Here is a 26,835-nt window from a genome sequence, read left to right as displayed (position 1 = left end):
AGTCCAGGGGAACACCGAAGAGAAGAAGGCCGACAGAGAGAGAAAGCCTTCCCCTGGAGCTGATGCCCTGAATTTGGACTTTTAGCCTACTTTACTGTAAGGAAATAAACTTCTCTTCGTTAAAACCATCCACTTGTGGTATTTCTGTTATGGCAGCACTAGATGACTAAGACAGAACACTTTCCCCCGTTCTCGACCTTGGGTTCCCCAGCTTTCCTGTCCCCTCCTGCCTTCCTGTCCTTGCCCCTGGGCTGGTGTGCCCTTTTAGTTTTGTTTTGTTTTGTGGGCCTGTCTAATCTTTGGCTGAAGGGTGAACCTCAGGAGTGACTTCAATACTGAGCTATAAGGGTGTCCGGGGGCCATACTCTCAAGACAACTCTACTTTTGAGGATACCTCCTGTCCCCCAGCAGTTACGAGCAGAGTTGCCAAATCTTAATATATAAGGGTAACAAGATCAGGAATAAAAGCACAAACGTTCCACCTTTCTCCTCTGATAAATCTAAGTGTTCAGGAAAAATGCAAAGTGGGAGCTGACTTGGGTTCCCTCTGGAGCAGGAGCTGTTCCTGACCAGAGCTTCGAAGGCGGCAAAAGGCTCTGACAGCACCTGATTCAGAAAGCCTGAGGTCCCTGCGACATGAGAAAACGATAAAGGCGGCTCAATGAGGTACTTTCTCTCCACAAAGCCAACAAGGCCACTGCTTCCCAGGACAGGCCAGATGTGGGTTTCTCCAGAGGCAGGCAGGCAGGCACTTGGAGTAATCTATGGAAAAGGCACATCTCCCTGAGAGATGAGGAATGACTGGGAGGAGAGGTGGCGTGGGGAGGAGGTGTGGAGATGTGTCCCCAGTAGAAGGAACAGCACGTACAAAGGTTCACAAGACAGAACACAGGGCCTTTGGGAGACTAGCAAGCCAGTGTGGCTCAGGTAGAGGGGCCTTGGGGCATGTGAGAGGAGGCTGCAGAGGTGGATGGGGCCAGACCAAGAACTCTTAAACCCAGATATTTTCTCTGGACTTGATTCTGAGGGCAAGGTGAAGTCACAGAAGCACAGAATAATGATCAGAACTGCATTTTGGAAAGGTCATCAGGCTGCAGAAAGCAAGATTGGGGGGTGGGAGGCTACAGGTAGGGAGACCTGTCTAGGAGGCTGTTATAATAATCCAGTAATCTAGGGTCAGGTAGTAGCAATAAATGATCACTGAACTACTCTAAAATGAGCATTTAAACATAACTTCACCCGACAGGTTGGCTGGGTCAGTACTCTTGAAGAATGACGACTCTGGACACTCCACCCTGGAGCCTGATCAAGAAGTAGTCACCTACTGACCTGGCAAAAAAGGAAAAATCATTTCTGACAAGGGGCACACTGTTCCTTCTGCTGCTTCTTCTGTTCACTACATGTTGTCATAAAAGCCCATAAGGAAAGTTCACCATCACCATCACTGTCACCAGCATCTTCTTTTTCTTCATCACAGCAGTTAGCACGGATCTACCGGGCACTTGTTTGCACCCAGCACTGTACTAAGCACGTTACCCACATCATGTCATTTAATCTTCACAACTACCCTCTATGAGAATGAGGTAAATTCCTAATTCTTCCACTGCACAGATGAGGAAACTGAGGCACAGACAGACTAGGTAGCTTGCTCTGGTCATCTGGATATCCAGGGTGCATCCACACCCAGTTAGCTCACGACTCCAGTGATCTTACAGACTCACAATGACTTACTGCCTCTCCACCTACTGCCAGCTGCCTGGGCCACCCAGCCCTCGAGTATGTGGAGCTGTTACATGTCCCCTTTCATGTCTCTGCCTCAGATTACACAGTATAGAAGGTATAATATGGAAAGTCCTCTCCTCTCAGAGTTTGGAGGTGGGCAGGTTTATTGGTTCATTAATATTTATTTAGTGTCCACAATGTGGCCAGGCCCTGTGCTAGAGTCTGGGGAGACAGGTGAACATTATTATATTGCACAGGTGCTTACAAGCCAGAGGGTCCTTCAGTGCTAATAATACAAAAAGATAGCACACAATTCATAGGAAGTACGGTAAACCAACTTCTGTCGAGTGATACATCTTGGAAACGTGGTTGCCCCTAAAGTGGAACTTCTGGAAGAAGCAGTAAGCAGGAAGGTCAGTGAGACAGGTATGAACATGTGAGTATTCAGCAACTTTAAAATGCTTGGTACACATCTCCTCTATTCCCAACCAATATTCAGCAATACAGTCAGAAAGAGAAAAAAATCCACCTGCAGGAAGGATAATCATTTCTAGCCTGGGGCAAATCTCCTGAAGGGTTTTGTTTTGAAGAGCTCTAAATTTTAGTGTCCAGTCAGTAGTATTTAAGTGTTCCTATACACTCCAGAAAGGGGAGAGGATTAACAATAATTAAATCTCTTCTGTATTTGGCTCCAGATCTCTCCTCTGAGTGGCCTGCTGTCAGATACTTATTCCAAAGCCTCCATCTGACAAACCTCCTACCCACCACCATCTGTAACATCAATTCTGGTCCTAGATTGAAATTTTCAATTATGTAAGACGGAATAGGCCCATCAGGACCTGTAACTCGAGAGCTGCACAAGTGCTGTCCATTCCTCTCTCTTGTGCACAAAGCATCTAGAATTTGGCTGGGAATCATTTACAAAGAGACTAATTTTAGAGTGGGCACAGGGCTGGACACACCCCTAGCCTCTTTGTGAGGCCTCTCTGAGGCAGCTTCTAGTGTGTTGTGATTGACGGGTTCTCTAATGAACCTTAATTATGAGCTCGGCAGGCCCAGGAAGGTAGCAACAGACGTGGCAAAGAGGCAACCGCAGACCATCTGCCTAATGAACAAAAAGTGTTGGCCTGATGAGGGCCAATGACCCAAAAAAGGAAGAGGGTGGACTCATGCCTCAACTCTGGACTCTTTCTAAAGCTCTGAAACTCCTTATGTAAGCAATGGAAAGCCTCTGGGTGTGCTGGAAGGCACCCCATCTCCATCCCCCCAACTGAAAAAGAACCGAGATGGCGCTGTCGAGATGGCGCTGTCGCTTGATGGCAGCAGCCCCATGTTAAGCTCAGGTGTTCATTACCACAGGCACTTCCATCTCCATCAGCATTTCACTGTTAACAATGGAAGGCCAGAACCAGACTCCTCTCAACATAGGAAGGGGAAAGCTACATTCTACGTAGACGGAATAGCTTCTTGCTGGAGCTAATTATTACGAAGATATCTGCATTCAGAGTCAGCCATCAGCTGGTGACCTTCAGTGACAAGGAGAAAGCTATTCCTGGAGACGCTGCTGGCACAGACAACATGGCAGGAAAAGAATGGTCTCTGGAGTCAGATGGGCCTAACTAATTCTGACTCTGCTACTTACTAATAGCTGTGAGACTTTGACCAGCTCATTAAACCTCTCCGACTTTGTTTCCTCATCAGTAAAATGGAGAAAGCAAGACTAACCTTGTGATGTGTGGTTTAAATTAAGCTAAATATGTAAAGGGTCTAGCACAGTGCCTGGCATATAACAGTTATCTATTAAAAGCCAGGAGACCAGCAAGGTATTTTGTTCATTTCAACAATGGCCACAGTGTAAGAAATGAACTTACAGAAGAAGATCAAACTGGTATAAAAGAAAATCCTCAGAACCCTATGCAGACAGCTACTGTGAGCCAGCACCATGCCTGGAGCTTTATATGCATGATCTCTAATTCCAAAGGGTGGTGTCATCATGACCACCGTACAGATAAAGAAACAAGCTCACAGGTCATGTAGCTCACAGTGGTAAAGATAAGAGCTAGGCTGGGCCTCTGATTTCAAAGCTCTGCCCTATCACACTCCAATGCTCCTAAGTGGACATTTAAGGCATCCAATCACAGACTAATAGTAAACCTAGAAACACCCAGCCCAAGAGTTCTGTAGAACCCTGATTCCCAAGTATTAAAAAACAGGCTTATCTAGCCTCGCAAATCAAGGGGGGAAACCATTAATAACCAATCTATTTGCAAGGAAGTATGCAAAACCAAACAGCACTCTGCTTCTAGCCCATCCTGAACTTCCACTCTTTGGTCAGTGGCACCTCACAGTCATTTCTGCATTGGGGTCTTCATGAACAGAGGGGCAGCAGAGCCAGCACTAGACGAGCCTCCCGCCATGAGAAAAGGACAGACTCAGCAGAGGCCCAGGGAGGAAAAGAGCTGCAAAACAGAGGGCAGTTACTGGGAGACGGTGAAAGACTCTTGGACTTGGGGTTCTTAAGCTGGTAAAAGTGGTGCCTGGGGGGGAGAGGGTAGGGGAAAGACTAGAGATGTGGGTTCAAGATGGGGACGAAAGAGTCAGAGAAAGTAGAAGGGTCAAGAGATGAAAAGTCTTGAGAAGGTGGAAGGGTAGTTTCAAAGGCACTGGAGGCACAAGAAAGCAAGAGGCTTAAAAACTGTGGACAACAGAATGGACCCTCAAGATCCAGATTTCCCACGTGGCCCATTTTGGATGGTGTCCAGGTACCCTGTGGCACCTCTGGGTGGCTGAAGTGAAGGTGATAAGGTCAAATGACTTGTGAGGCTACAATGTAAGCTGGCTTGTCCTGACATTGAGACCAAACTTAAGACCCTTCCCTAACTTGTCAGAACACCCAGCACTTAGTTTGTTTCCCTTTTCCCCACAGGGCTTCCAAAGAACTCTGAATGATAACTTACTTGGAGCAGCTATGCATTCAGGGAAGTGAAACAGGGATTGCCAAAGCAATCAGGAAGAGGAGGGAAAAGACCCACACCATCCAAGGAGACAACACCCTACCTAGCAGAAGAGGAAGTATATTAGATTACCCTTATCTTTGCTGAGTGACAAATGTTTTAAGTCATCAAATCAGTCAGCCACAGCCTAGTCTCTGACCTCCAGGCAGGGTATTCTTCCACCTGCTTCGGGGTTGAGTGCAGACAGTTCAGGGAAGTGGGGTGGGAAGTGGGAGGGGATCCCCAATCAGTTTACATGATCATCTAAAATGCCTCAATGAAGGGCCTTCTAATCTCCTTCCTTCCATGTTAAATAAGCTGAGTCCTCAAGTCGTGCACTGGTTATAATACCCCACTGTGGAAAGCCAGGGCTGGGACTGTGCCCATCTGTGAAAACACAGGAAGGAAGGATGCTTGGGGTGGCAGGACACAGCCTCTAAACTGGCAGAATCCAGGTGTTAGCAAACAGGTCCTAGGAAGCCAACGAAGGTAATAAAAGCCACAGCTAGCAGTTATTGAGCACCTCTCTACGTGCATATGCTAGCAGTTTATACACATTCTCATAACTGCCCTGATCTTGCAGATGGAAGGAATCTCTGGCAGGTGAAGCGACCCACGCAGGGTCTCAAAAGCTGGAAGGCAACCGAGCCAGGATTCAGGTCCTGGTCAGCCTTGCTCTTTCCACTAAAGTGAGTTGTCAAGGCAGTGCAGACCGACCCCAGGGGAAAACGTGCCAGAGACTCCTGCCTGCTCTGCTCTCTCAATCCATTTATTATATAAAAACCAAATATCAAACTCACTGCCGTCAAGCCGATTCTGACTCATAGAGACCCTAAAGGACAGAGCAGGAACTGCTCCATAGGGTTTCCAAGGAGCACCTGGTAGATTTGAACTGCTGACCTTTTTGGTTAGCAGCCGTGGCTCTTAACTACTATGCCACCAGGGTTTCCATTTATCATATAGGGCGGGTTATATGGCCACAGACCTGAGAGAAACTGATGCCTCTTCTTGCCAGCAAAAGGGAATCCTGAAATAGTGGCATCGACATAAGGGTATCCATGGTGATAATCTTTTAGTTCTAGGCCACAAAACACAGATTCTGAGAGATAGAGAGACCAGCTGGCCCTCAGAGAGGTAGCGCCTGAGACCCAGAGAGACCTGCCAATCACAAAGCAAGTTAGTGGCAGACCCAAAGCTACACCCAGATTTCCTGACATCTAACCAAATTTGTTAAGACACCATCTTACTGTACACAATACTTTCTTTTTGCCTACCTTTTCCCTCCTATTGAAGAAGCCTGAAGTTTTCTGAAGCAGCTCTCTATTTGCAAAAAATCAAGGAAAGAGGTTTCTTTGTATCCCATTTTACCAAACAATTATGAGAAAAAAAATGTGGCTAACATCATAGTTAAGGCCAGTGGCCAATAAGGATCCAGAATTCAAGTCATCTGACACACAGGCCACAGACCTTTCTAGGAGACCAGTGTTTCCCAAAGTGTATTCCATGAAGTGGAGTGGGAAAAGTGCAGGTTCTTCTACTCTTTTTTTTTTTTTTTCTTTACTACGGGACTTCTCAGAACCTTTATGTCAATACAGGTGGCGAAGCTCCAAGAGGGTAATAGAGTGTGCCATGTTTCTCCCAACTGCTTGATCACTAAATCCTTTTTTGGGAGATTCATTTATTTTTGGAAAACCAGGATTCTATGGTAAAACCCTAAGCATTATTTGGAACTCAACTCTGCCATATTAAAAGTAGTGACAATCAAAGTCAAAGGCCCTTAAGAATAGCTTCACTCTTAAGACTTCAGAGGTGCCTGGAAGATGACTGAAATAAGTACTTAGCAACCATGTTCAAGTCAAAACTTCCACAGAAGTACCCTATCTGAGAACACAAGATCAGGAAAACATGAGAAAAGGAAGGAGGTATTTCTTTGTTCCTGCAAATCTGGGATAAGTCCAAACCTGGCACACTAGTCAATAACAAAAAATAAAACAGTTGCTACTGAGTAGATTCCAACTCATGGCGACTCCATGTGTGTCAGAGCAGACTGTGCTCCAGAGGGTTTTCAGTGGCTGATTTTTCAGAAGTAGCTCACCAGGTCTTCCTTCCAAGGTGCCTCTGCGTGGGCTTGAACCACCAACCTTCTGGTTAGTAGTCAAGCACTTAGCCGTTTGTGCCACCCAGACACTCCTACTCAATAAAAAAAACAAAAATCAAACCAGTTGCTGTTGAGTCGATTCAGACTCATGTCGACCCCACGTGTTCCTGAGTAGAACTGTGCTCCACAGAATTTTCAGTGGCTGTAACCTTTTGGAAGTAGATCACCAGGACTTTCTACCAGGCCTTTTTCCCAAGGCACCTCTGGGGTGGACTCTAACAGCCAACCCTTCAGTTAGCAGCTGAGTGTTTAACTGCTTGTGCCACCCAGGGACTCCTACTCAATTTCATAGCCTCTGAAAACAAATCCAAAAACATCACCTTCAACATACCGCTAACAGCCAAACAGAGCAATCCAAGTGACAGTTTCCGTAATTACATTGGCCACTGTCTTTATCTCATGAAAAGACTCAACGCCAAGGTGAGGTGACACATTTCATTAGTCAGGAAATGTGTAGACTATAGCACAGCAATAAATATAATGCATCTGATGAGCAGAATGAAGGATTACCAGTGAAGGAGACTTTTCAGCCATCCTATCTTATTTCATTTGCACTCCTCTGACTACCATCAACGACAAAACATTTTGTGTATTAGATGTTTGTATTTCTTCCTGTTTTCCTTTATTTAAAGAACTAATTCAGTGGAAAATATGTTGGTATCGATATCTGGGTTTAAGCAGCACCTGGGTTATATATTAGGTATGGGACTCTGGTAAGTCACTTACCTTCTCTGTTCCTTGTTTTTCTGATCTATAAAATGGGGATCCTCTCACTTACTTTACAGAGTGGCTATGAAGATTAAATGAGATAATGAATGAAATGGATTAATAATTAGGCCCATATATGTTAGTAATTCTAACATCTGATGGATCTCCAAAGTTATTTATTTCTCCATGTTTTCTATTTTTTCCCCCTATTTTTAAACTTTGTAATCACTGAAAATAACAAACGCTACTAGGCAGTTGATGCTAAAGGTAATGGGAGACAGCGAATCTTCAAAATACCTGGCTTTGGAGAATTTCAAGCCACTATGCGTAACAGGGAGCTCTGGTGGCGCAGTGGTTAAGAGCTTGGCTGTTAACCAAAAGATCGGCAGTTTGAATTCACCAGCTGCTCCTTGGAAACCCTATGGGGCAGTTCTACTCTGTACTATAGGGGTGCTATGAGTTGGAATCAACTTGACGGCAACGGTTTTGGTTTGGTTTTTTGGTACCCATAACAAAGTCTATGGGTGGCACAAACAGCTAAGCACTCAACTACTAGCTGAAAAACTGGCAGTATGAAGCCACCCAGAGGGATCTCAGAAGACAGGCCTAGCAATCTACTTCTAAAAGGCTACAGCCTTGAAAACCCTAAAGAGCAGTTCTACTCTGCATACATGGCATCGCCATGAGTCGGAATCAACTGGACAGCAAATAACAACAAAAGCCATAATGGGTACATACCATTACTGTTTTAGGACTTCAGGACCTATGGACTTACTATTACAGTCTCCAGGAAACAGTCTTTGCTCCCCAAGGAACACAGGCACACAAAGGAAAGCAAATGGTCCCTGTACTTTTCTCCATTCGGTCATTCAATTTCAAGTTCTGTCTGGACTGCTTTTCCAGGAGGCAATTCATCTCATTCTTAACTGGATCAAATGAGGGACTATTACTCTGCATATAACAGAATTCATCAGAATTTCAAATAACTTCCGGTCATATCAAGGAGGGGGAAGTAGGTCTGGTGAGGGCACCCCAGGAGACCCTGCTTCGTCTTTCTAAACAAATCATGCCATTTTGTCCTGGTTTAAAAGGGCTGCTTAGCTGCCACCTTGCCACAACTCAGAGGCTGCATTATTAGGTGGTGGGGTCCTTGCCTTAGCAACAGGGTGGAGTTGTGAAACGCCACCCCGGTCTAGAGTGGCAGCCCTGGGCGGGGAACAGAGGGCCAGCTCAGCACCTGAAGTCCAGGGTCTGCTCTGCGTGCCCTACCCTGCTTCAGATGGACAGCTGCAGTTCATTGAAAGAGCTAAAGACTTGCATGAAAAGGCTCACCACAACTTTCCAAGGAATGGAGTTCATTAAAATACTGCTGGAGGCCTTTGGCTGGAATGCTTTTTCCCCTTGTAAAATGGAGCTGCAGCACAATGTCGCCTGTAGCAAAGCTCAGAAATATCAGTACAGCAGAGACTGTGCCGGGGTTGTTGCATAGTTACCAATTATCCCATCCTTTCCCTCCTCCTGCTCCAAAGACAATATCCAGCCTAGGAGAGAAAACTTCCCCGCAGACCCACCAACCAAAGGGACAGCGGAAGCCGAGTTCTCCCACCCCTGACATAAACCCACAGGCAACTTCCCTAGGCACCTGAGAATGAGGCCCAATGAGACCCCCCCCTTCTCCCTCTGCAGGGCGCCAGCACAAGCCCATGCCTCAGTGGTGCACATCACCTAGGGGAGCCCCTGGAACTTACTTCCTTGGTGCTAGAGCCCAGGCAGGAGGAAGACTAGCACAGGGAGGGGGAGACAGTCACAGAGCCCAGCTGTGCTGCTCCAACTGAGGTCCTGGAGCATACCGTGCCAAGAGGGCACAGCAGGGTCCCAGGGGACAGGGCCCAACTTTTGGACACCAACTTCACTTACAGCTTTGGTGGAGAAAGCATTTTTATGTGAAAATATCTTACATGTGAGTATGTTATAAATTGGAATGCAATGTTTAAAAAAGATAAAAGATGATATTGTCTACTTGGGGCAGCTACTTTTATGTTTGTTCCCCCAAACTCCAAAGATAAGCACTTGCTCTCCTCTCCTATCAGGAACACTTCGGGCAAAGAATCTGAGAAGCACAGAGGCACATATTGGTAAGACAGCAGCTGTAGGTGGCTAGCAATGAGTCAGAGCAGTGGGCAAAAACTTACTGACAGTTACACTCAACAAAAAGGCCTATATGACACCTTAACTCGTAAATAAAAACAAAGAAATGTGCTTGCTGTTTATCCTGTTCAATACATATACAGGGTGGAAAAGGTGGCCTCGGCCAAGTCCTCCTCCTTCCAGAAGACTTTCCCTGAATTTCTGCTAAAATGTCTGCTCTATGGAGCAGGCCCTTCAGCTTGTTCACCACTGTAACCCCAGCACCTAGAAGAGCATCTAGCACATCACAGTAGATATTCAATAAATACTTGTAGAAAGAATAACTTAATTTTGCAACTCCATGGCCGTCCTTCTCCTGGGGGCTTGTTAACTGGTGAGTCAGAGTCCGACCAAGGTCATTCTTTTCAGGGATCAAGCTTTAAAATCCTTGCACTTTGACCCATGTAAAGGAAGCCAAGGACACAAGTCTTCCCAGGACTGAGCAGAGTGACTGACTCGTAGCTATTATTGTTGAGAGTTCCAGTCAAGTCTCAAATGGCTAAGCCTCGACTACTAGCTGAAAGGTGGGTGGTTCAAATGTACCCAGAGGCGCTTCAGAAGACAAGTCCGGTAATCTGCTTCCAGAAGCAGACTCATAGTACGTGCGCAATAAATGTTAACTCATTCCATCAAGTTTTCACCAAGACCCATTTAGAAAGGAAAACACATTTTAAATATTACCTTTGAAAAAGAGGAAGAAAAATGCTGGATGAGATCGTTTTAAGTGGTGATGACAAAGGGGAAATTAGTCAAAAAAATATGCAAGCCTGTTCACTCCTGAACACAGATAAACCAGATCACACCTGGCCTTCAAGCTCCCAGAGGGCAGGGGCAGTGTCTTGGGTCCCCAGGCGCAGGATGCTTTTATCATATGGGGACAGAATGAATTTTGTACTTCCTTCCACACAGCTGTCACTGGGAAAATAATTTCCCAATTTCACTGGTTCCGCTATTAAGAGACAGATGACTAACACTGCTTAGCAGACATAGATAGTCAGTATTAACTAACTGTTAAATATTATATTTGCTTTAATTTCAATAATCACAAATGTGCACAAACTTCATGGAGAGCAGATTCTTGGCAACATAAGCTGTAGGCCACCACGCTCGTCTGCTGAGCCCCCAAACGCGTAAACGCAGTCCCTGCGTTCCAGCCTTCTGATCTGTCTGCAAAAATGGTGGCGTGGTATCAGAGGTTCAGAGGTCCTCCTCTAGCTTCAGGAGGGGGAGGAGAAAGAATCACTATCATCATCAGCCCAAGGTTGATTCCTATGAGATGGAGGTCAAACATACCTCCACCCTCCAACTTTTTTACCAATTCTGACACCAGCCGTCCCTCCCCTGGCACTCTCTATCCTGCTGGGTTGGATAACTTGTTGCAATGGCACAGAAAACTCACAGACAATACTCACAAATATGGGGTTTAGTACAGAAGTAAAAGGATAGAACTCAGATCAGGAACGACTCAAAAGAAACAGAAACAACTCAAGATACAGTTCTTGATCAGGACAGCTTCTTCTCGCCCTGTCGCTAGGCCCTGCCCAGGGCCTTCTCGAGCAAGTATGACAGCTCTTAGCTCCGTGGATCAGCTCGCACCAGTCTCCTGGTTCCTGCCATCTCATGCCGCTATTGCTCTTGCTACTGCTGCGCTGCCATCTCTCACTGTCTTCTGTGTTACAGCCCCACCCCCCACCCCATGTCTCCCTCTAAGCCTAGCAGGATGGCAAAACTGACCAATCTCCTTGTTGGGGTTCCATACCTTATTTACATGCCCCCCCCCACAAGAGTCCCATGCACCTTATTTGCATTAGCGGAAAGCTGTCCAATCCCCTTGGTGAGCCACAAGCACCTTATTTCAGGGCTTTGGTTTTCACTTGAACCCCTACTGAGAATTTGGCATTTCTAGCAAGTTCCTGGCTGAGAATCTGCATTTCCATCCCAGATATATACTGAATCAGAATCTACATTTTAAGAAGATCTTTAGGTGATTCTTACGTTTAACTTCCTGGAAATGTGTTAGAAATACAAAATTTTAGCAGCAAACTTGCTAGAAATGCAAAGTATCAGCAACGGCTCTAAATGGAAAGAACTGGTTTGGAGCTCTGCCTTATTTGTATTGTTGTTGTTGCTGTGTGCCTTCGAGTCAATTCTGACTCATACAGACCCTACAGGACATAGCAGAACTGCCCCATAGGTTTTCCAAAGAGCAGCTTATTTGCAAAGTCCCACCTAATCATTTTGTGGGAGTTACAAGACCACGCCTCACCATATTACAAGGGCCATATTAAGTAATTCACTGCACTGCATGTCAAATGGGCGTAATGGCAGAGCAGGCCTCACACTCCCTCCAGAGATCACTCTGCCTGGGTTAGGGGTGGAAAGAATTCTCACAAGCTGTTCAAAGTACAGGTACTGCTGAGGCTGACAGTGCAAAGTGCCCAGCTGGCCCCTTTCTATTTCTGGAGGGCAATTCTGGTTGCTAAAAAGAGAAATATGCTGAAATGAAAACCGATCAAGTTTATCAACTCCCAGGTCAAGTCATCAGGATGTTTCCTTTGCCTCTAACTCACAGGCCTGGCCAGGATGGTCGGGTGCCTTCCTAGCTCTGAGAGCTTCCCTCTGCTTGAGTAAACTTTGGAGACACCAGGAGCTGGGCCTTTGGGTGACTACAGGAAAGAAGGGAGAGAAGGAATAAAAAATGACATGACCAACAATTGCAAGCAGAGACTTTTTGCCTGGTTAAACAGATTCATGGCTATTTTTGGTTTACTCTTAAAAAGGCAAAGGGACAGATGGCCTGCTGGGTGCCAATTTGTAGAAACAAACTCCTTCCTTAGCTCAGGGCTCAAAATACACCCCAGCCGAGAAGATTCGACTCTTGCTGCCAGCGTGCAGCATAAAGCCTGAGAAGGTCAAAGTTCAGCAAGCCAAGAAAGCATCTTAACGTCATCTGATTCCTGGCCCACAAAGACATGTGGGTATTTCTGAAGCAGCTTAACAACGGATTTCAGCTGGCTTCATTCTAGTACAGTGGGATTAATATGTAATAAAATGATGTTTTAGCCATCTGCAAAGGAAGGTCATTTTCCACCAATCAGAGCGTGCATCATAATCCCAAGGCAGCAAAAGTTCTGAAGCTGGAAAGAAAAAAGAAAAAAAGAAAGCTGATCTTGCAAGATAAATTGGGCTGCCTTGGCCTGGCTGCCAAGCATATGCCAAATTTCTCTTTAATACTAACTACTCTATAATCAGACCGCTGGTGGATGGGATAAATTCCCCTACAGTTCTCTGGCTCTGACATCTAAGCGAGGCCATTCCGTTCATGGGGAACACTGGCAAATCCTAACATTCTTGTCAGTCTTAAAACTGGAGACTTCTTGAAAACAACCACCTCCCCACTTCATTGTTTTAGGCAGGTGAGCATGGAAGGAATGACTGCAATGTGCACCGAGCAGTGCATTAGCTGCCAAGAAAACATCTGACCAATCCCAGGTTACATGAAACACAGGTCCAGATACTTTGCTTCTAGATGGACTCGTCACTCTGTGAATTTCTGCAATTACAGCTTTGGGAAGAAACTAGAACTGCATGTAGACTTCAGAACTACAACACTACACTCAACACAGGCCAACTCTTACAAGAATAAAAGAAACACTATGCATGTTCAGTTTAAAAAGAAAAGATAAACTGTCATTCCCAGGGCAAACAGGAAACAAATGGCACTGATGACTGGAAAACACTCAAAGAAGTAATTTTTACAACTGGCCATAGGACTCAGTACAACTGCCTCTTATACACGTATGGTACATAGTTAGGACCTGGAAGCCCATCAAAAGCAGCTTCTGAAGCATGCCAATATAGTTTTAATGAGCATGCTTTACCAGATCCTAATTTGTTGAAAGTCATGCTCCATTTCCATTTTGACATTCATCATATGTCAATTAAAATACAATTAATGAGAACACTGATTCCCCAACCCATTCTGAGACAATGAGAATCTATTATGGCCTCTTATTCAGCCTCATGAGGTAGATGGGGACCAAGCCTGGTCACCTCCACACAGCCAGTGAGGGGAAGTCGGCACCTCTTAAGCTGCCCCAAGAAGTGACAGACAAAAGCGAACTGCAAATCCTGAACAGCCTGGCTCTAAGAAGGGAGTTTCTTCCAAGGCTCTAGTTTTATTTTGTAAATTTGTGTGAACTTTATTCTCCATAATATATCTGTTTTAATAAAACATATCTTAGACTATTAATGAATTAAATTGTTTAACACTTTCTCTCCCAAACAGGTAAAACTGACGCATCAAGAAGGCACACGATATTGAATCTGTCACTTTGAATATAAGTGATTGGGCCCCAAAGTACCCAGCAAGCAGAGTATACAAGGAGGAGGAATCAGGATCCCTGGAGCTGCCAAGTACCACACCACCACCTTGGATTCTTCCTCACACTGCAACTTGCACAGAGGACAGGTTTTAGCATTTAATTTCAATAATTAGTACTCTTTCCTAGTTCCACCTACTATTTCTGTGGCTATACGACAGACGAGAAAGCCAGAGGACAGGCACAAAGAAAAGAACCCAGGATTGGGAACAGTTAGGCTTGGGGTCTGAATCCTGCCTGTATACAGCAAGTTCTGCACCCTGACCTGAGCCTCTTTGTATTATTTTTAAAAAGGTGGAGTGATCGTATGCACCTTAATGGGGTGTGGTGAAAATTAAATCAATTAATAACAGAAGTTCCAGGCACGTAGGAGATGTTCAACAAATGTTAGTGTTCTATCCTCACAACCCTGGTCTGACTCTACCCCATCTCCCAGACACATTCTACAGAAGACAAAGTTAAAAAACGTAGTGAGTGCATGCTGACAATAATCTGTGGAATGTGGTATATTATATCATCTAGCAGTGAGAGACACAGTCTGGTATTTCAACCTGTGTCTAAGTATCATTCTGCAAACTAAACCTCAGGGCTGATCTCTCGTGCCCAATACTTGGCTCTGGTGAAAGATGGCTCGTGCTGCTCTTCCTCATTCACTACCAACGCTGTCATTTCCCTGCTGAGCCAACGTAAATCTGGCATATACAGCCAGGGACCCAGTTGGCCAGGTTTCCAAAAAAGCACATGCACATCTCTGAAATAAAGAGTGGTGAGGGAATCACAGAGAAAAGACACAGCTGTAGTAAAAAGTAAAACACTTCACTGGCCATAAGAACCAAATAGCCTGTTAAACACCAAGAAGATTCTCCGGAGAACAATTTGCTCGTGGCTTTTAACATCTATGTTCGGTTTATTTCCAAAATACAGTAATAGCTACATTGGCAAACTAAACTTAAACTCAGCCAAGCATACATTATATGTGTTATGGATTGAATTGTGTCCCCTCAAAATACGTGTTGTAAATCCTAAACTCCTATACCTGCGGATGTAATCCCATTTGGAATTGGACTTTCCTTGCTATGTTAATGAGACCATATCAGAATTTGTTTTATGCCAATCACCTCTGAGATACAAAAAGAGCAGATTAAGCACTGAGAAGAAGCACAAATGGAGGGGAAGACATAGGCCACGTGAAGATCGCCAAGGAACTCACGCTGAAACGAGACAAGGACCTTCCCCCAGCGCAGACAGAGAATACCTTCTCCTAGAGCCAGTGCCCTGAATTCAGACTTCGAGCTTCTTCAACGATGACAAAATAAATTTCTATTTGTTAAAGCCACCTACTTGCGGTATCTCTGTTATAGCAGCTAAGACAATACTTAAAGAAGAAAGTATACATACTGAAGAAAAAGAAGCCTTTGTAGCCGACCAAATTAAAGATCTGATCACACCTTCAATTTTTGCCCAACTCTTCCACATAGAACCGATCCTGAATTTCTGACCAAGTGAACTGCAAAGACCATGTACAGCGCTTCCCAGAGTGTATTTGGTAGTGTTACCTTACAAGACTGCTCAGTTAAGGCCACGCATGTAAATGGATTAGCACAAGGTGTTGAATACAGTAAAAGCTCAATAAGTGAGTCGATGGTGACTATTACTATCACATCAAATTCAAGTACTCCTTCTGACTTTCAAGGGCACATCCTACCTTTATGTTTCACTATTTCCCTAGAAAGACTATGTCTTCTAACCTCTGCAGCCCACATGGCTCCCCACCCCGACACCTCACATTTCTCATGTTCACGCCCAGATATCACACAAAGTCAGATCCAACCAACCTAATATTTGAGACAATGTTTAAAAATCAGGCTAGTTCACCTAAAAATCCAAATGTATAGTTCCTCCAGGAAAATGTGAAAACAAGCAACAGAGGATGACACTCCCACAGGGCAAAACTTGACTGCAGCAGAGGGAAAGCTGTCCTTTCAGACGGTCCCCTGACTTGCCAATCCCTTTTTCTCACACCAAGTCCACTGCATTCGCTTCCGTCACCTCCCTGGCTCCTGGTTTGTGATCCCTGACTCTGAGTATATAATGGATTCATTTGCATTACAATTTCAACCTTTTATTCTCTAACACTCATCTGAAACTTTGGCCAGGACCCATCACTTTTCTGAACTCACCTTCTTCTCTTCAATTCCATCACAAGCACCTGCACCTAGCTTTCTTGTCAGGGTCATTTACCTCAAGAAACCACCTTCTTCTCACTTCTGAACCTATTACATGTAAGATATAGTAATAGGACCACAAATCAGCTTCCCAGTTCAGAGTCTGTATCCTTATAAACACACAAATAGTGCCGCTATAAACCTTCCAGGCTGCTGTGAAGAGTTTTATCTGTGAATGGCACAAGTCTTCTGTAGTACTGTTTTTACCCAGTATAACAGTTCTGAATTCACACAATGGAATTAAATATATCACTAGAGAACATGAACAAGTTTTCAAACCACTGTTTTAAAAGATACCTTATTCATCAGCCACATTTGACAATTGATAATTACATCTAATAAGACACGGGATGCAGAGAAAAGCAGAGAGGAGTTGGACTTAGAGGACCAATGGAATGGTTCCAGGCCTGGTACCAGAACTTATTGACCAAAAGATCTAGGGTAACTCAGTTGGCCTCTTGGAGTGTGATTTTTTCCCTCAGTTTTTAATATTTCCTATGACTTTATAGATGTTAGTATTTTACCTTACAGTGTCTTATGCAACATAAATTTTTTTAAAATATTCTGAGCATTTTCAAATAATATTATGGAGCCAGTTAAGCTGAGGCATCATTTTGAGTCTTAAAAAATAAACTGAATATTTTAAACATAGATGTGATGATGAGCTCTTTAAAAGTCAATTTTGCTTGTTATACCTTTTCAAACGAGAAATGAAGAAGCCTCTGAAGCCCTTACAGGGGAAATGTTTGTATACCTTTGGCTAGAGAAATGCACATAATAGACGAGAGATTAATAAAGCCTGGTACTGCTGACAGTGCTGAATGCCCGCTGGTTGTGTGTGGCATCCTGCTCACCATGCCTAGATGCAAGGTGCTAGAAACTGAAGACAAGGTAGTTGTGGGAGGCACCCGCAGACGGTAATCAACTTTAGAATTATCTCAGGTTTTATCAACACTGATGGCTCTTAAAAAGAGCTAACCATGTGAAGCTCATCTTCTATGTATCTAGAAGAATCTCATAGCTCAGTGTCTGGCTGGGGAAAGAGAAGGTTCCCTGTGTATTTTGAATTCTGCACGGAAAAAGCTACACAAAAGCAACCAATTATGAGCCACAGTCCCACATGAAACCATATGAACAAGGCACATACCAGGTCGATCAGGTCGCTGAGGTTTTTCTCGATTTGCTGTGGAGGCAGGCGCCTCATTAAGTCCAAGGCACAGTCCAGCTGTTGATCACTCTGTGGAAAAAGAAAAGTGCTTAAGTCAGTTTTGCCAATACGAACACCAAAAACTTTTTAAAAGGCATTTTTCCAGCTGTTGTCTTGCCCATGGAATTCTAAAATCCAAACAGCACTGCAGCGGGCCCTCTGGCATGTCTCCATGTACTTGTAACTTGGCGTGAGACCACCGAGCAGGCTGCCTAGGCCCTCAGTGATAATAGTCTCTATCTTAAGTGGAAGCATTCAGAAAGATACAAAAGATCTGCTCTCCCTTTTTACCCACATCTCAAAGCCTTATCGACTTTCCTCCTTCTAAGCAGCAGACCTTGATACATGGAGAGGTACTGACTCCCAGCTGGTTCTGTGGTGAGCCTGCTCAAGTAGCAGATGAGGCTTTATCCTTTGCTGTATCCTGGAGAGAAACATCAGGTACCATCACCAGGCCAGGTTCTTTGATGAGCTCTAAGCCAGGGACAAAGCCAGGCAAAAACAAGTGCCAAGATGCACACAGATGTTAAAAGTGCTTTACTGAATGATTCTCAAGTTGGGGAAAAGATCAGAACTTGTCATCTGAGGTCTGCTCTGCATTCTCTTTTCCACTTCCAGTATACCAATGTATTGGGGAAAAAAAAAAAAGGGGGTTTCATTTAAAGCTTGGTAAATCTTCCCAAAGGAGCCCTATGTGGTACAAATGATAAAAGCGCTTGACTACTAACAAAAAGGTTGGCGGTTTGAACCCACTCAGCAGCTCCACAGGAGAAAGACCTGGCAAACTGCTGCCGTAAAGATTACAGCCTAGGAAACCCTATGGAGCAGTTCTACTCTGTCACATAGGGTCGCTATGAGTCGGAATCCACTCAATGGCACCTAACAACAACAACAAATTTTCCCAGTTGTCAAACCCTATGCAAGCTAGACTAAGTCCTGGCCCCCATTATAGCTGGGGAGCTCACTCTAGATGGTGAAGTGGACCGTGAGTGCAGTACACTGTGGTCACTGCTGCTGAGGGGCACTGGGAGGGTAAACATAACTACCCTATTGAGCACTTTCTTTATGCCATGCACTGTGTGCTTCACAATGCCCTCCTCGTTTAATACTTATATCACAAATATTTACTGAGAGCCACCTACCATAAATACATAAAAAAATAATAATAATAAAGGAAAGGAGGGAAGAAGGAAAGGAGGGAGGGGAAAAGGGACAAAGGGAGGGACCCAATGGGGACAAGACTGGTAAAGTGCAAAGCAAACTGTGTGCACAGCAGACTATTAACACATGAGGCTAAACCTCAGGATGAGCAACAAGAAATAGGTGAGAAAGGAAACCCACGTAAAATGGTGAAGACCTTTGTATGCTACTCTTAAGAAGTGCAGGCAACAGCAAGTAAGGCAGATGGAGTCCCCAACACTACCAATCAGAGAGACTTGATCTGATTTGTAGCTGGAATCTGCTCTGCTCAGATCAGTTTCAAGGTTTTTTAAAGCCCTTAATCAACATGCCAAGGAGTCTTCACAAAATATATAAAGCATTCCTGGAAATGTCACATTTGGCTGTGATGAAATGCAGCCTTTGGCTATCAGTATCCACACTCCAGGTGTGTTAACCACAGCAGGCTGTGGGGCACAGACCCGTCTTACATTCACCATGTTAAATGGAGCAGTTAAATAGTCAGCTTCATTTTCAGATACTGATATGATATATATAGTGGGCTGTTTAAAAAAAAAAACTTGTCCCTTGCCTAAGACAGTTATCAGTGACAATTTGGGACACACAACAAACTGCAAAGAAAAAAAATCCACCAGAAATCCTATCACTTGTTTTGTTTAATGAAACATCCCATAAATTCCCTACTTGTGCCAGGCACTGCTAAGCCAACACATTAGCCAAGGCCACGGTGACATGTGTTTGGTCCACTATCATGGGGAAACATTTTAACACCACATCTAGGGTAGACAACACAGATGAGCTGATTTGACACTAAAACCAAGCCAAATCCATTGCTGTAGAGTGGATTCTGACTCTTAGCGACCCTATAATCAGGACAGAGTAGAAATGCCCCCATAGGGTTTCCAAGGCTGTAAATCTTTTACAGAAGCAGACTGCCACATCCTTCTCCCATGGAGTGGCTAGTGGGTTGGAAAAGCCCATCTTTCAGTTAGCAGCCAAGCACTTAACCACTATGCCACCAGGGCTCCTTGATTTGACACGAGAGACTTATATTCCATTCCCAGTTCTGTGACCTTACACAAGTTTCTGACTCTCTATGAGCCTCTATTTACTTATCCATAAAATGGGTACACTATCTACCCTCTTAAGAGTGTTACAATGATTTAGATAATGCATGTAAACTGTTTAATACAGTAAAGCAATTGCTGTTGTATCAATTCTGACTCATGGTAATCCCATGTCTATCAGAGTACAACTGTACTCCACAGGGTTTTTTCAATGGCTGATTTTTTGGAAGTAGATCGTCACCAGGCCTTTCTTCTGAGGCACCTTTGGTAGACTTGAAAAGCCAACTTCTTGGTGAGCAACTGAGCATGTTAACCATTTGCACCAGCCAGGGTAATGATTGGAAATATTTTCTGTGTGTTTGAGTGTGTAAATACATATTTTAAATATATTTTATAACAATACCCCCACTTACTCCAACGCTGAAGTCTTTATCACTCTAGAGTTCAAAGTAAACTAGAGTTCACTTTAAACTATATGTTCAAACTCTATACATAACTATGTATTCTTCTGGCCACGTAAGAAAAGAAAACCATAAACGATTCAAGTGAAATCTGCTGTCACAACTGGGGGAGGAGGAGCACTGAAATCTGGTCAGTAGAGGCCAGGGATGCTGCTAAACATCTTACAGTGCACAGGACAGCCCCACCTACAACATATTTAAAAAAACAAACAAACCTTTGGCATCGAGTCAATTCCGACTCATAGCGACCCTATAGAACAGCACAAAACTGTCCCATAAGGGTCCAAGGAGCGGCTGGTGGATTCGAACTGCCGACTTTCTGGTTAGCAGCCGAGTTTCTAACCACTGCGCCACACCAATTACCAGGCCCAAAATGTCAATGAAGTCAAGGCTGAGAAACCCTGGTCTAAAATCATCTGTCTTAAAATTTGGGCAGTTGCAGGCTCCTAGAAACGAATCAAAGTTAAAGCTCCTCTGTCCAGAAAACTGCTCCCGCACAGAAACATTTTACACACAATTGTGATTCATGGACCACTCACACCTCTAAGGATTTCTGGTTTTTGGAAAACATTCTCAATTGGATATTAACAATCTTCCTGAGAACTGAAAAACAAACTCAGATATAAACAGGCCCAGCTAATTTGAAACTTTAATCCAGCACATACTGGGATCCAGAAGGGATTAACTAGAAACTGAGCAGGGTACAATACAGGAAAAGAAAATACATTAACTTGACCAGACAGAGTCATCATAAGACACTGTTTTATCCCTTCAACAGTCTGTTCACCCCCCAGCCTCAATATGCTGTTTGCACCCTCACCCCTGCATGGGTGCCAGCAGCATAAAGTGTTCCTTCCTGACAGTCCTTCGTCTAACTGTACCTAGTAGAAAGCACTAAAATACTGCTGTAAAACTGTCTAACTAATATTTTTCATCAATGCCAATTAATCTTAATTGGAAATGTTTCACTACAAATTTGTAGGGCTAAGAATGTTTAACTATCATTAAATTAGTAAATGACTAAATGCTTCCAAGCGAACCAACATGAGGAAGCTTAATGACAGCCTGTAAAAAGTTAAAATCAGAGTTAACTGGAGCCATTCAAATAGCCCTGGTGGCACAGTGGTTAAAGTGCTCGGCTGCCAACCCAGAGATTCGGTGGTTCGAACCCACCAACTGCTCCATGGGAGAAAGATATGGCAGTCTGCTTCCATAAAGCCTTATAGCCTTGGAAACCCTATAGGGCAGTTCTATCCTGTCCTATAGGGTCGCTATGAGTTTGAATCTACTTTACGGCAATGAGTTTGCAATCATTCACTTTGTAGTCATGCCAAACCCTAAGGGGTCCAAACAGGTACAAGCACAGGAGAATGAAGAAAACATGGATGACCTATAGCTACACGCAACAACATGCATGACCCTAGAAATAGAGGTGATGGAGATTGGGGTGAGGGGATGTCCCAGGGGACTACCTAGGATGCTGTCACTTTTATAAAGCTCAAAAACAAGCAATAGAGTAAGTGCCCTGGTTAGGAGAACGTGACTTATAGAAAACTGGTACTTGCCCTTTAATGTTATGTAAATTTGCCCCACTTTGAAATGAATGAACCAACCCCTACTCACAACAAATTCTTCATCACAATTACCTTCACTTGCTGCACGTGCAGCTTTTAAATCATTGAAAAGGCTTCGAGCCTTTTCTTGCACGAAAGAAAGGCTAAATAAGAACCATATGCACCTGATCCAACTGAACTACAAATTCTTAGACACACTTAGGAACTGATCTCGTTCATAACCTGGGGACTGCCTGTACTGAACTCTCTATTACTTAGACATATGAGTGTGAGTGTGTTTTAAACTTATCAAGATTTTTTTCTTTCAAGACAAGGGAACAATAAATACAAAATCCAGAGAAGTGAAAACAGTGGTTATGAGAGAAGAGGCCACCAAGGACAGATGAAAGTTGCTATCCATAGGTCTTGCACAGGGTAGTGGGTTCAAGGGTATCCGTTATATATCATCATAATGCTTCAAACTTACATATATGTTAATAAATTTCTTTGTAGTTTTCATATATCAATATATATTTTTAAAGGTAATAGAAAAAATACAAACAAGAGCAAGCAAGGGCAGAAACTGAGATTTGGGGGTCTAGGGCCCAATATCTGTCCTGTCACTAGCTATGCAACTTGGGCTGTTCACTTAACCTTGTGGCCTGGGATTTGGATGAGATGGCCTCTAAGAGTCCTCCTGGACGGGCCATGCCCTCTATCTTACTCCAAGTGCAGACTGCACTCCAATGAGTCCCATCTGCCCCGCTCTTTAGAATCATCTTCCTGGATTCAGCCGTGGTGCACAAACACTACTTTCCTCCACAGCTCCTTCCTTACGGGCCTACAACTAGGTTTCAATCCAACAATCACGTGCTGACGGCCAATCGACCGCCAAGCCCTGAACTAAAGCCCTATGAGTGAAACAGCCCCACCTCTCAAGGAACAAAATGTCCACAAAATAGTAAACAATCACAACATAGTGTGATGTGTACAGTAACGGGGCACAGAAGGTTCAGGGTGACGAGGCACAGTTCACAATACATTAATTTGCACTTCTTCATGTGTCAATTATTTTCCTAGGATTTCCCTCCCTCGTGGTTACTTCCCCTAACCTCTGACTTTCTATTTATTTGTAAACTCTCATCCCATGACTAAGAGCTCTCCAAGTGGTGGCTCCTTCAAAATGTTAATTAACTGATCCAGACACCACCTTCATAAAATTAGCCTTACCACTTCTACCTTCCACTCCTGACGTTTTCCAAGTTGAAAGGCAAATAGTAAAAGAACGACCACTTTACTTTATTCTCCACAATTCTCTGCCCATTCAATTAGTCATCTGACAATTACTTATTGAGTGTTTCCTAGGTAACAGCACTATTTACAATGCTGAATGGTGAACATAACAAAGTCCCCGTCTTTATGGAGCTCATGGTGTAGTCAAAATCAATATGGGGAAAAGCAAGGAAGAAGCCTTGTCAGGATGTCAAAGGATAAGAAGGGGACAGTTATTCCCACTTTTTAAACTAGGCCAGGCTCCAAAGGATAGGTTTTTGTTTTTTAGCATATAAACTGACATAGGAAATGTTTAACTTTGTGCTAGTTTTTCACATGACTTAAAGAAAAAAACACACAACTCACTTAAATCACCCTAGAACAAGTGAAACAACTGCCAACATGGACTAGAACAATTTTTCAGAATAATAAATCAGTTTATTAAACACTATAAAGAAAACAAAAATCCTCGCAACTAGACCAATAAGCAACATCATGATAAATGGAGAAAAGACTGACATTGCCAAGAATTTCATTTTACTTGGATCTACAATCAATGCCCATGTAAGCAGCAGTCAAGAAATCAAATGATATATCGCATTGGGCAAATGTGCTGCCAAAGTCCTCTTTAAAGTGTTAAAAGGCAAAGACGTCACTTTGAGGACTAACGTGTGCCTGACCCAAACCATGGTGTTTTCAATTGCCTCATATGCATGTGAAAGCTGGACAATGAATAAGGAAGACCAAAGAAGAATTAACGCTTTTGAATTATGGTGTTGGCGAAGAATACTGAATATACCATGGACTGCCAGAAGAACAAACCAATCTGTCTTGGAAGAAGTACAGCCAGAATCCTCCTTAGAAACAAAGATGGTGAGACTTCGACTCAGGTACTTTGGACATGTTATCAGGTGGGACCAGTCCCTGGAGAATGACGTCATGCTTGGTAAGGTAGAGAGAGGGTCAGTGAAAAAGATGAAGACCTTCAACGAGATGGACTGACACAGTGGCTGCAACAAAGGGCTCAAACATAGGAACAATTGTGAGGATGTGCAGGACAGGGCAGGGTTTCGTTTCGTTGTACATAGGGTCACTATGAGTCAGAACTGGCTCGACGGCACCTAACAACAACATAGTCTAAAAAAAACCTGCTAGAGTTCATGTATCTGATAAAGTTGTCAAAACTTTGGAGATACAGTAAATTTGGCTTATTAAATGAGCCAAAAGGGCAAAGCCTGATTTGGAAATCACCATCAAGTAAAATTTATTCAATCCTTAGGTAGGGATGTAAAAAATAGAATTATATCCCAACTTATGATAAGCTTAAAGTCTAGTAAAAAAGGCAACTCTACCCACAAACGTGATAAGTGTTACAATAAAGGAACACCCTAAGTGGTATAGAGAACCCCAAAAGATTTCTCAGAAGAGGGGTACGTGAGTTGGGCTATCGCTGGATGAGTAGGAGTGCGGAAGGAAGACACGGAAGGGCCTCTGCAGGCAGCAGGTGCAGCAGGATAAAAGAAGAAAGGCATGGAAGAGAGAGCAAACTGACATGCTCCATATGAGGTGAGGGAGGTGGGCTCAGGTTGCAGAGAACAGTGGGAAATGGCCCTGGGGAGGCAACTGGGGCTGTGTGTTTAGGGGCCAGTCCAAGGCCAGCTGGTGCCCAAACTGCTCAGAGGACGGCAGTTTTCTAACCAGCCTCCAGGGTTCTACAGAGCTCCACTCCCCAGGCTCCAACCCTCACTTCTCCCAGCACAGTTTTGCTGTTATCTCCTTTACCGATATAAGTTATCTGTGCCATGTTTTTTGTCTTTTAAAACTTTAAAAACTACTTTTCCAAGAACTATTAACAAACAAACAAAACAGTTGCCATTGAGTCGATTCCAACTCACAGTGTCCCCTGTGTGTCAGAGTAGAACTGTGTTCCATAAGGTTTTCAATGGCCGATTTTTTGGAAGTAGATCACCAGGCCTTTTTTCCAAGGCACTGCAGGGTAGACTCAGACTCCAATCTTTCAGTTAGCAGCTGAGTATGTAAACTGTTGCATCACCCAGGGACTCCCCACGAGGGATTAGGAGCCCCTAACAATTTTTCCAAAGGGAAATGACAGAAACATGGTTGCATCTCAGAAGGCGAAGCAAGTATTTCCCCCAAAATGGCCATAACGATATCTTTCATCCCACATACTATTTTTACACTGTGACTTTGACAGTCCTCTCATTAAGAGGTGGGAGTCCCTGTCCTCTCCCCTTAGAAACGGGGGAGCTTTGGTGACTGTTTTTATCAATACAATACAGAGAAAATGAGCCTATGTGAGAGTACTGAGGCTAGGCCATAAAAGGTGATACGGCTTATATCTGGCTTGCTGTAACACTCATGTTTGGAGCCCCTAGCTACAATGCAAACAGTTCAGCTGCCCAAAGGCTGCCATTTGTGAGGAAGCCCAACCTAGTCCATGCAGAAAAGCCACATAAAGAGACCCTGAGACTGTGAAGTGAGGGCTACCTGGCTGGCCCCTACTGCTCCAGCTTTGGCTGTCCAAGTGGAATAGCAAAAGACTGCAAGTCAAAACCACCTCGCCAAGGCCCTCCTGATTTCCTGACACACAGGAACCATCAGAGATGATGACTAAGTTTTCTAGCTGGAGCCACCTGCTAGAAGACAGTACTATAGTCTCAATTAGATTGTGTATGGTCTGTGTGTGTCCTTTTAAAACACAGTGTTTGCAATTTCAAGGACATGCAGTAACTCAAACTGTTAACAGTATTTCCGAGCAGAATAACCACTTGGCTGCTCTAGCGACTGGGTAAGGAAGATCTGTACTTAATAGCATCTGTCTATACATAAACAGCCAACCAAAGACTCAAGGTCTTTAAAGTTTGTTCTTAAGCTCATCAAGACCTTTACTTATTTACATTATCAAGAGACTTAGCAAATAATTACTTCATAGACAGCACAAAGGTAAACTTTACTGGAGCCCTGGCTGACGTATCACAAATTTATGGAGTCTAACTTCACGATGGTTTGTCTTGTATAATCTGTGACCCAACAAGCGACTTTGTTTAAAAGCTGAATCTGTTTTCTGCCATGTGGCTCAGGAACAATTCTATCTGGGGAAAGATTCATGGGCTGGCCCAGCTAACAACTCATCTTTAGGTCGCTATGGAAAACTGCACATTTTGGATTAATAAAGAGAAAAGTGTTTCTTCCACTGCCTGCCTGCCCTGTGGTTCCATCCTCCTGGAGGGAAACAGTGATGACAACCGCACACAGGGTGATGCCTCGCCAAACATAAACACAGGCATTCCCTTTGGATGACTTCTCATTCCCATGGGAAAACCCAACCCCCTATATTGAGTGACTCAAAGCCACAGTGAGAGGTCCATTTGACAGACCAAGACGCCTTCAACCATTTGGGGTCTACCGTATACCATCACAGCTTGACCAACGTTATTTTGATCACCATGAAAATGTAATCACATTACAAGTCTCTTAAAAACTTCTCAAGCAGTTATGATCACAGAAATTCAGATCTGGATGGATGACTCATCTCAATCCAGCCCCCTCAATTTACAGACAAACAATGAGGTTCAGCAAAAGTTTTGCAGGATCACACAATCAGGGGCAAAAGCGGCACTTGAACTTTTATCTTCATATTGAGAGGTTTTCTTCTATACACCATGTTATCTTCCCACTTGATTCATCAACAACTATGGGG

General features: G+C 43.9%; 1 protein-coding gene across 2 annotated transcripts in view; it reads right to left on the bottom strand.

Moving 5' to 3' along the window:
- The window catches only part of CAPZB (capping actin protein of muscle Z-line subunit beta), a 159,353-nt gene that overhangs the window by 71,147 nt on the left and 61,371 nt on the right, over positions 1 to 26,835 (bottom strand). For both annotated transcript variants that reach the window (XM_004377186.2, XM_023732141.1), the window contains exon 2: positions 17,523 to 17,612. In XM_004377186.2, coding sequence (XP_004377243.1) covers positions 17,523 to 17,612 — 90 coding nt within the window. The remainder of the gene's footprint in view (positions 1 to 17,522; positions 17,613 to 26,835) is intronic.

Source organism: Trichechus manatus, unplaced genomic scaffold (genome assembly GCF_000243295.1).
Source record: "Trichechus manatus latirostris isolate Lorelei unplaced genomic scaffold, TriManLat1.0 scaffold00048, whole genome shotgun sequence".
NCBI classification, from domain to species: Eukaryota; Metazoa; Chordata; class Mammalia; order Sirenia; family Trichechidae; genus Trichechus; species Trichechus manatus.
Note: the sequence above shows the minus strand (reverse complement) of the source record. Positions and strands in the feature narration are given on the sequence as shown.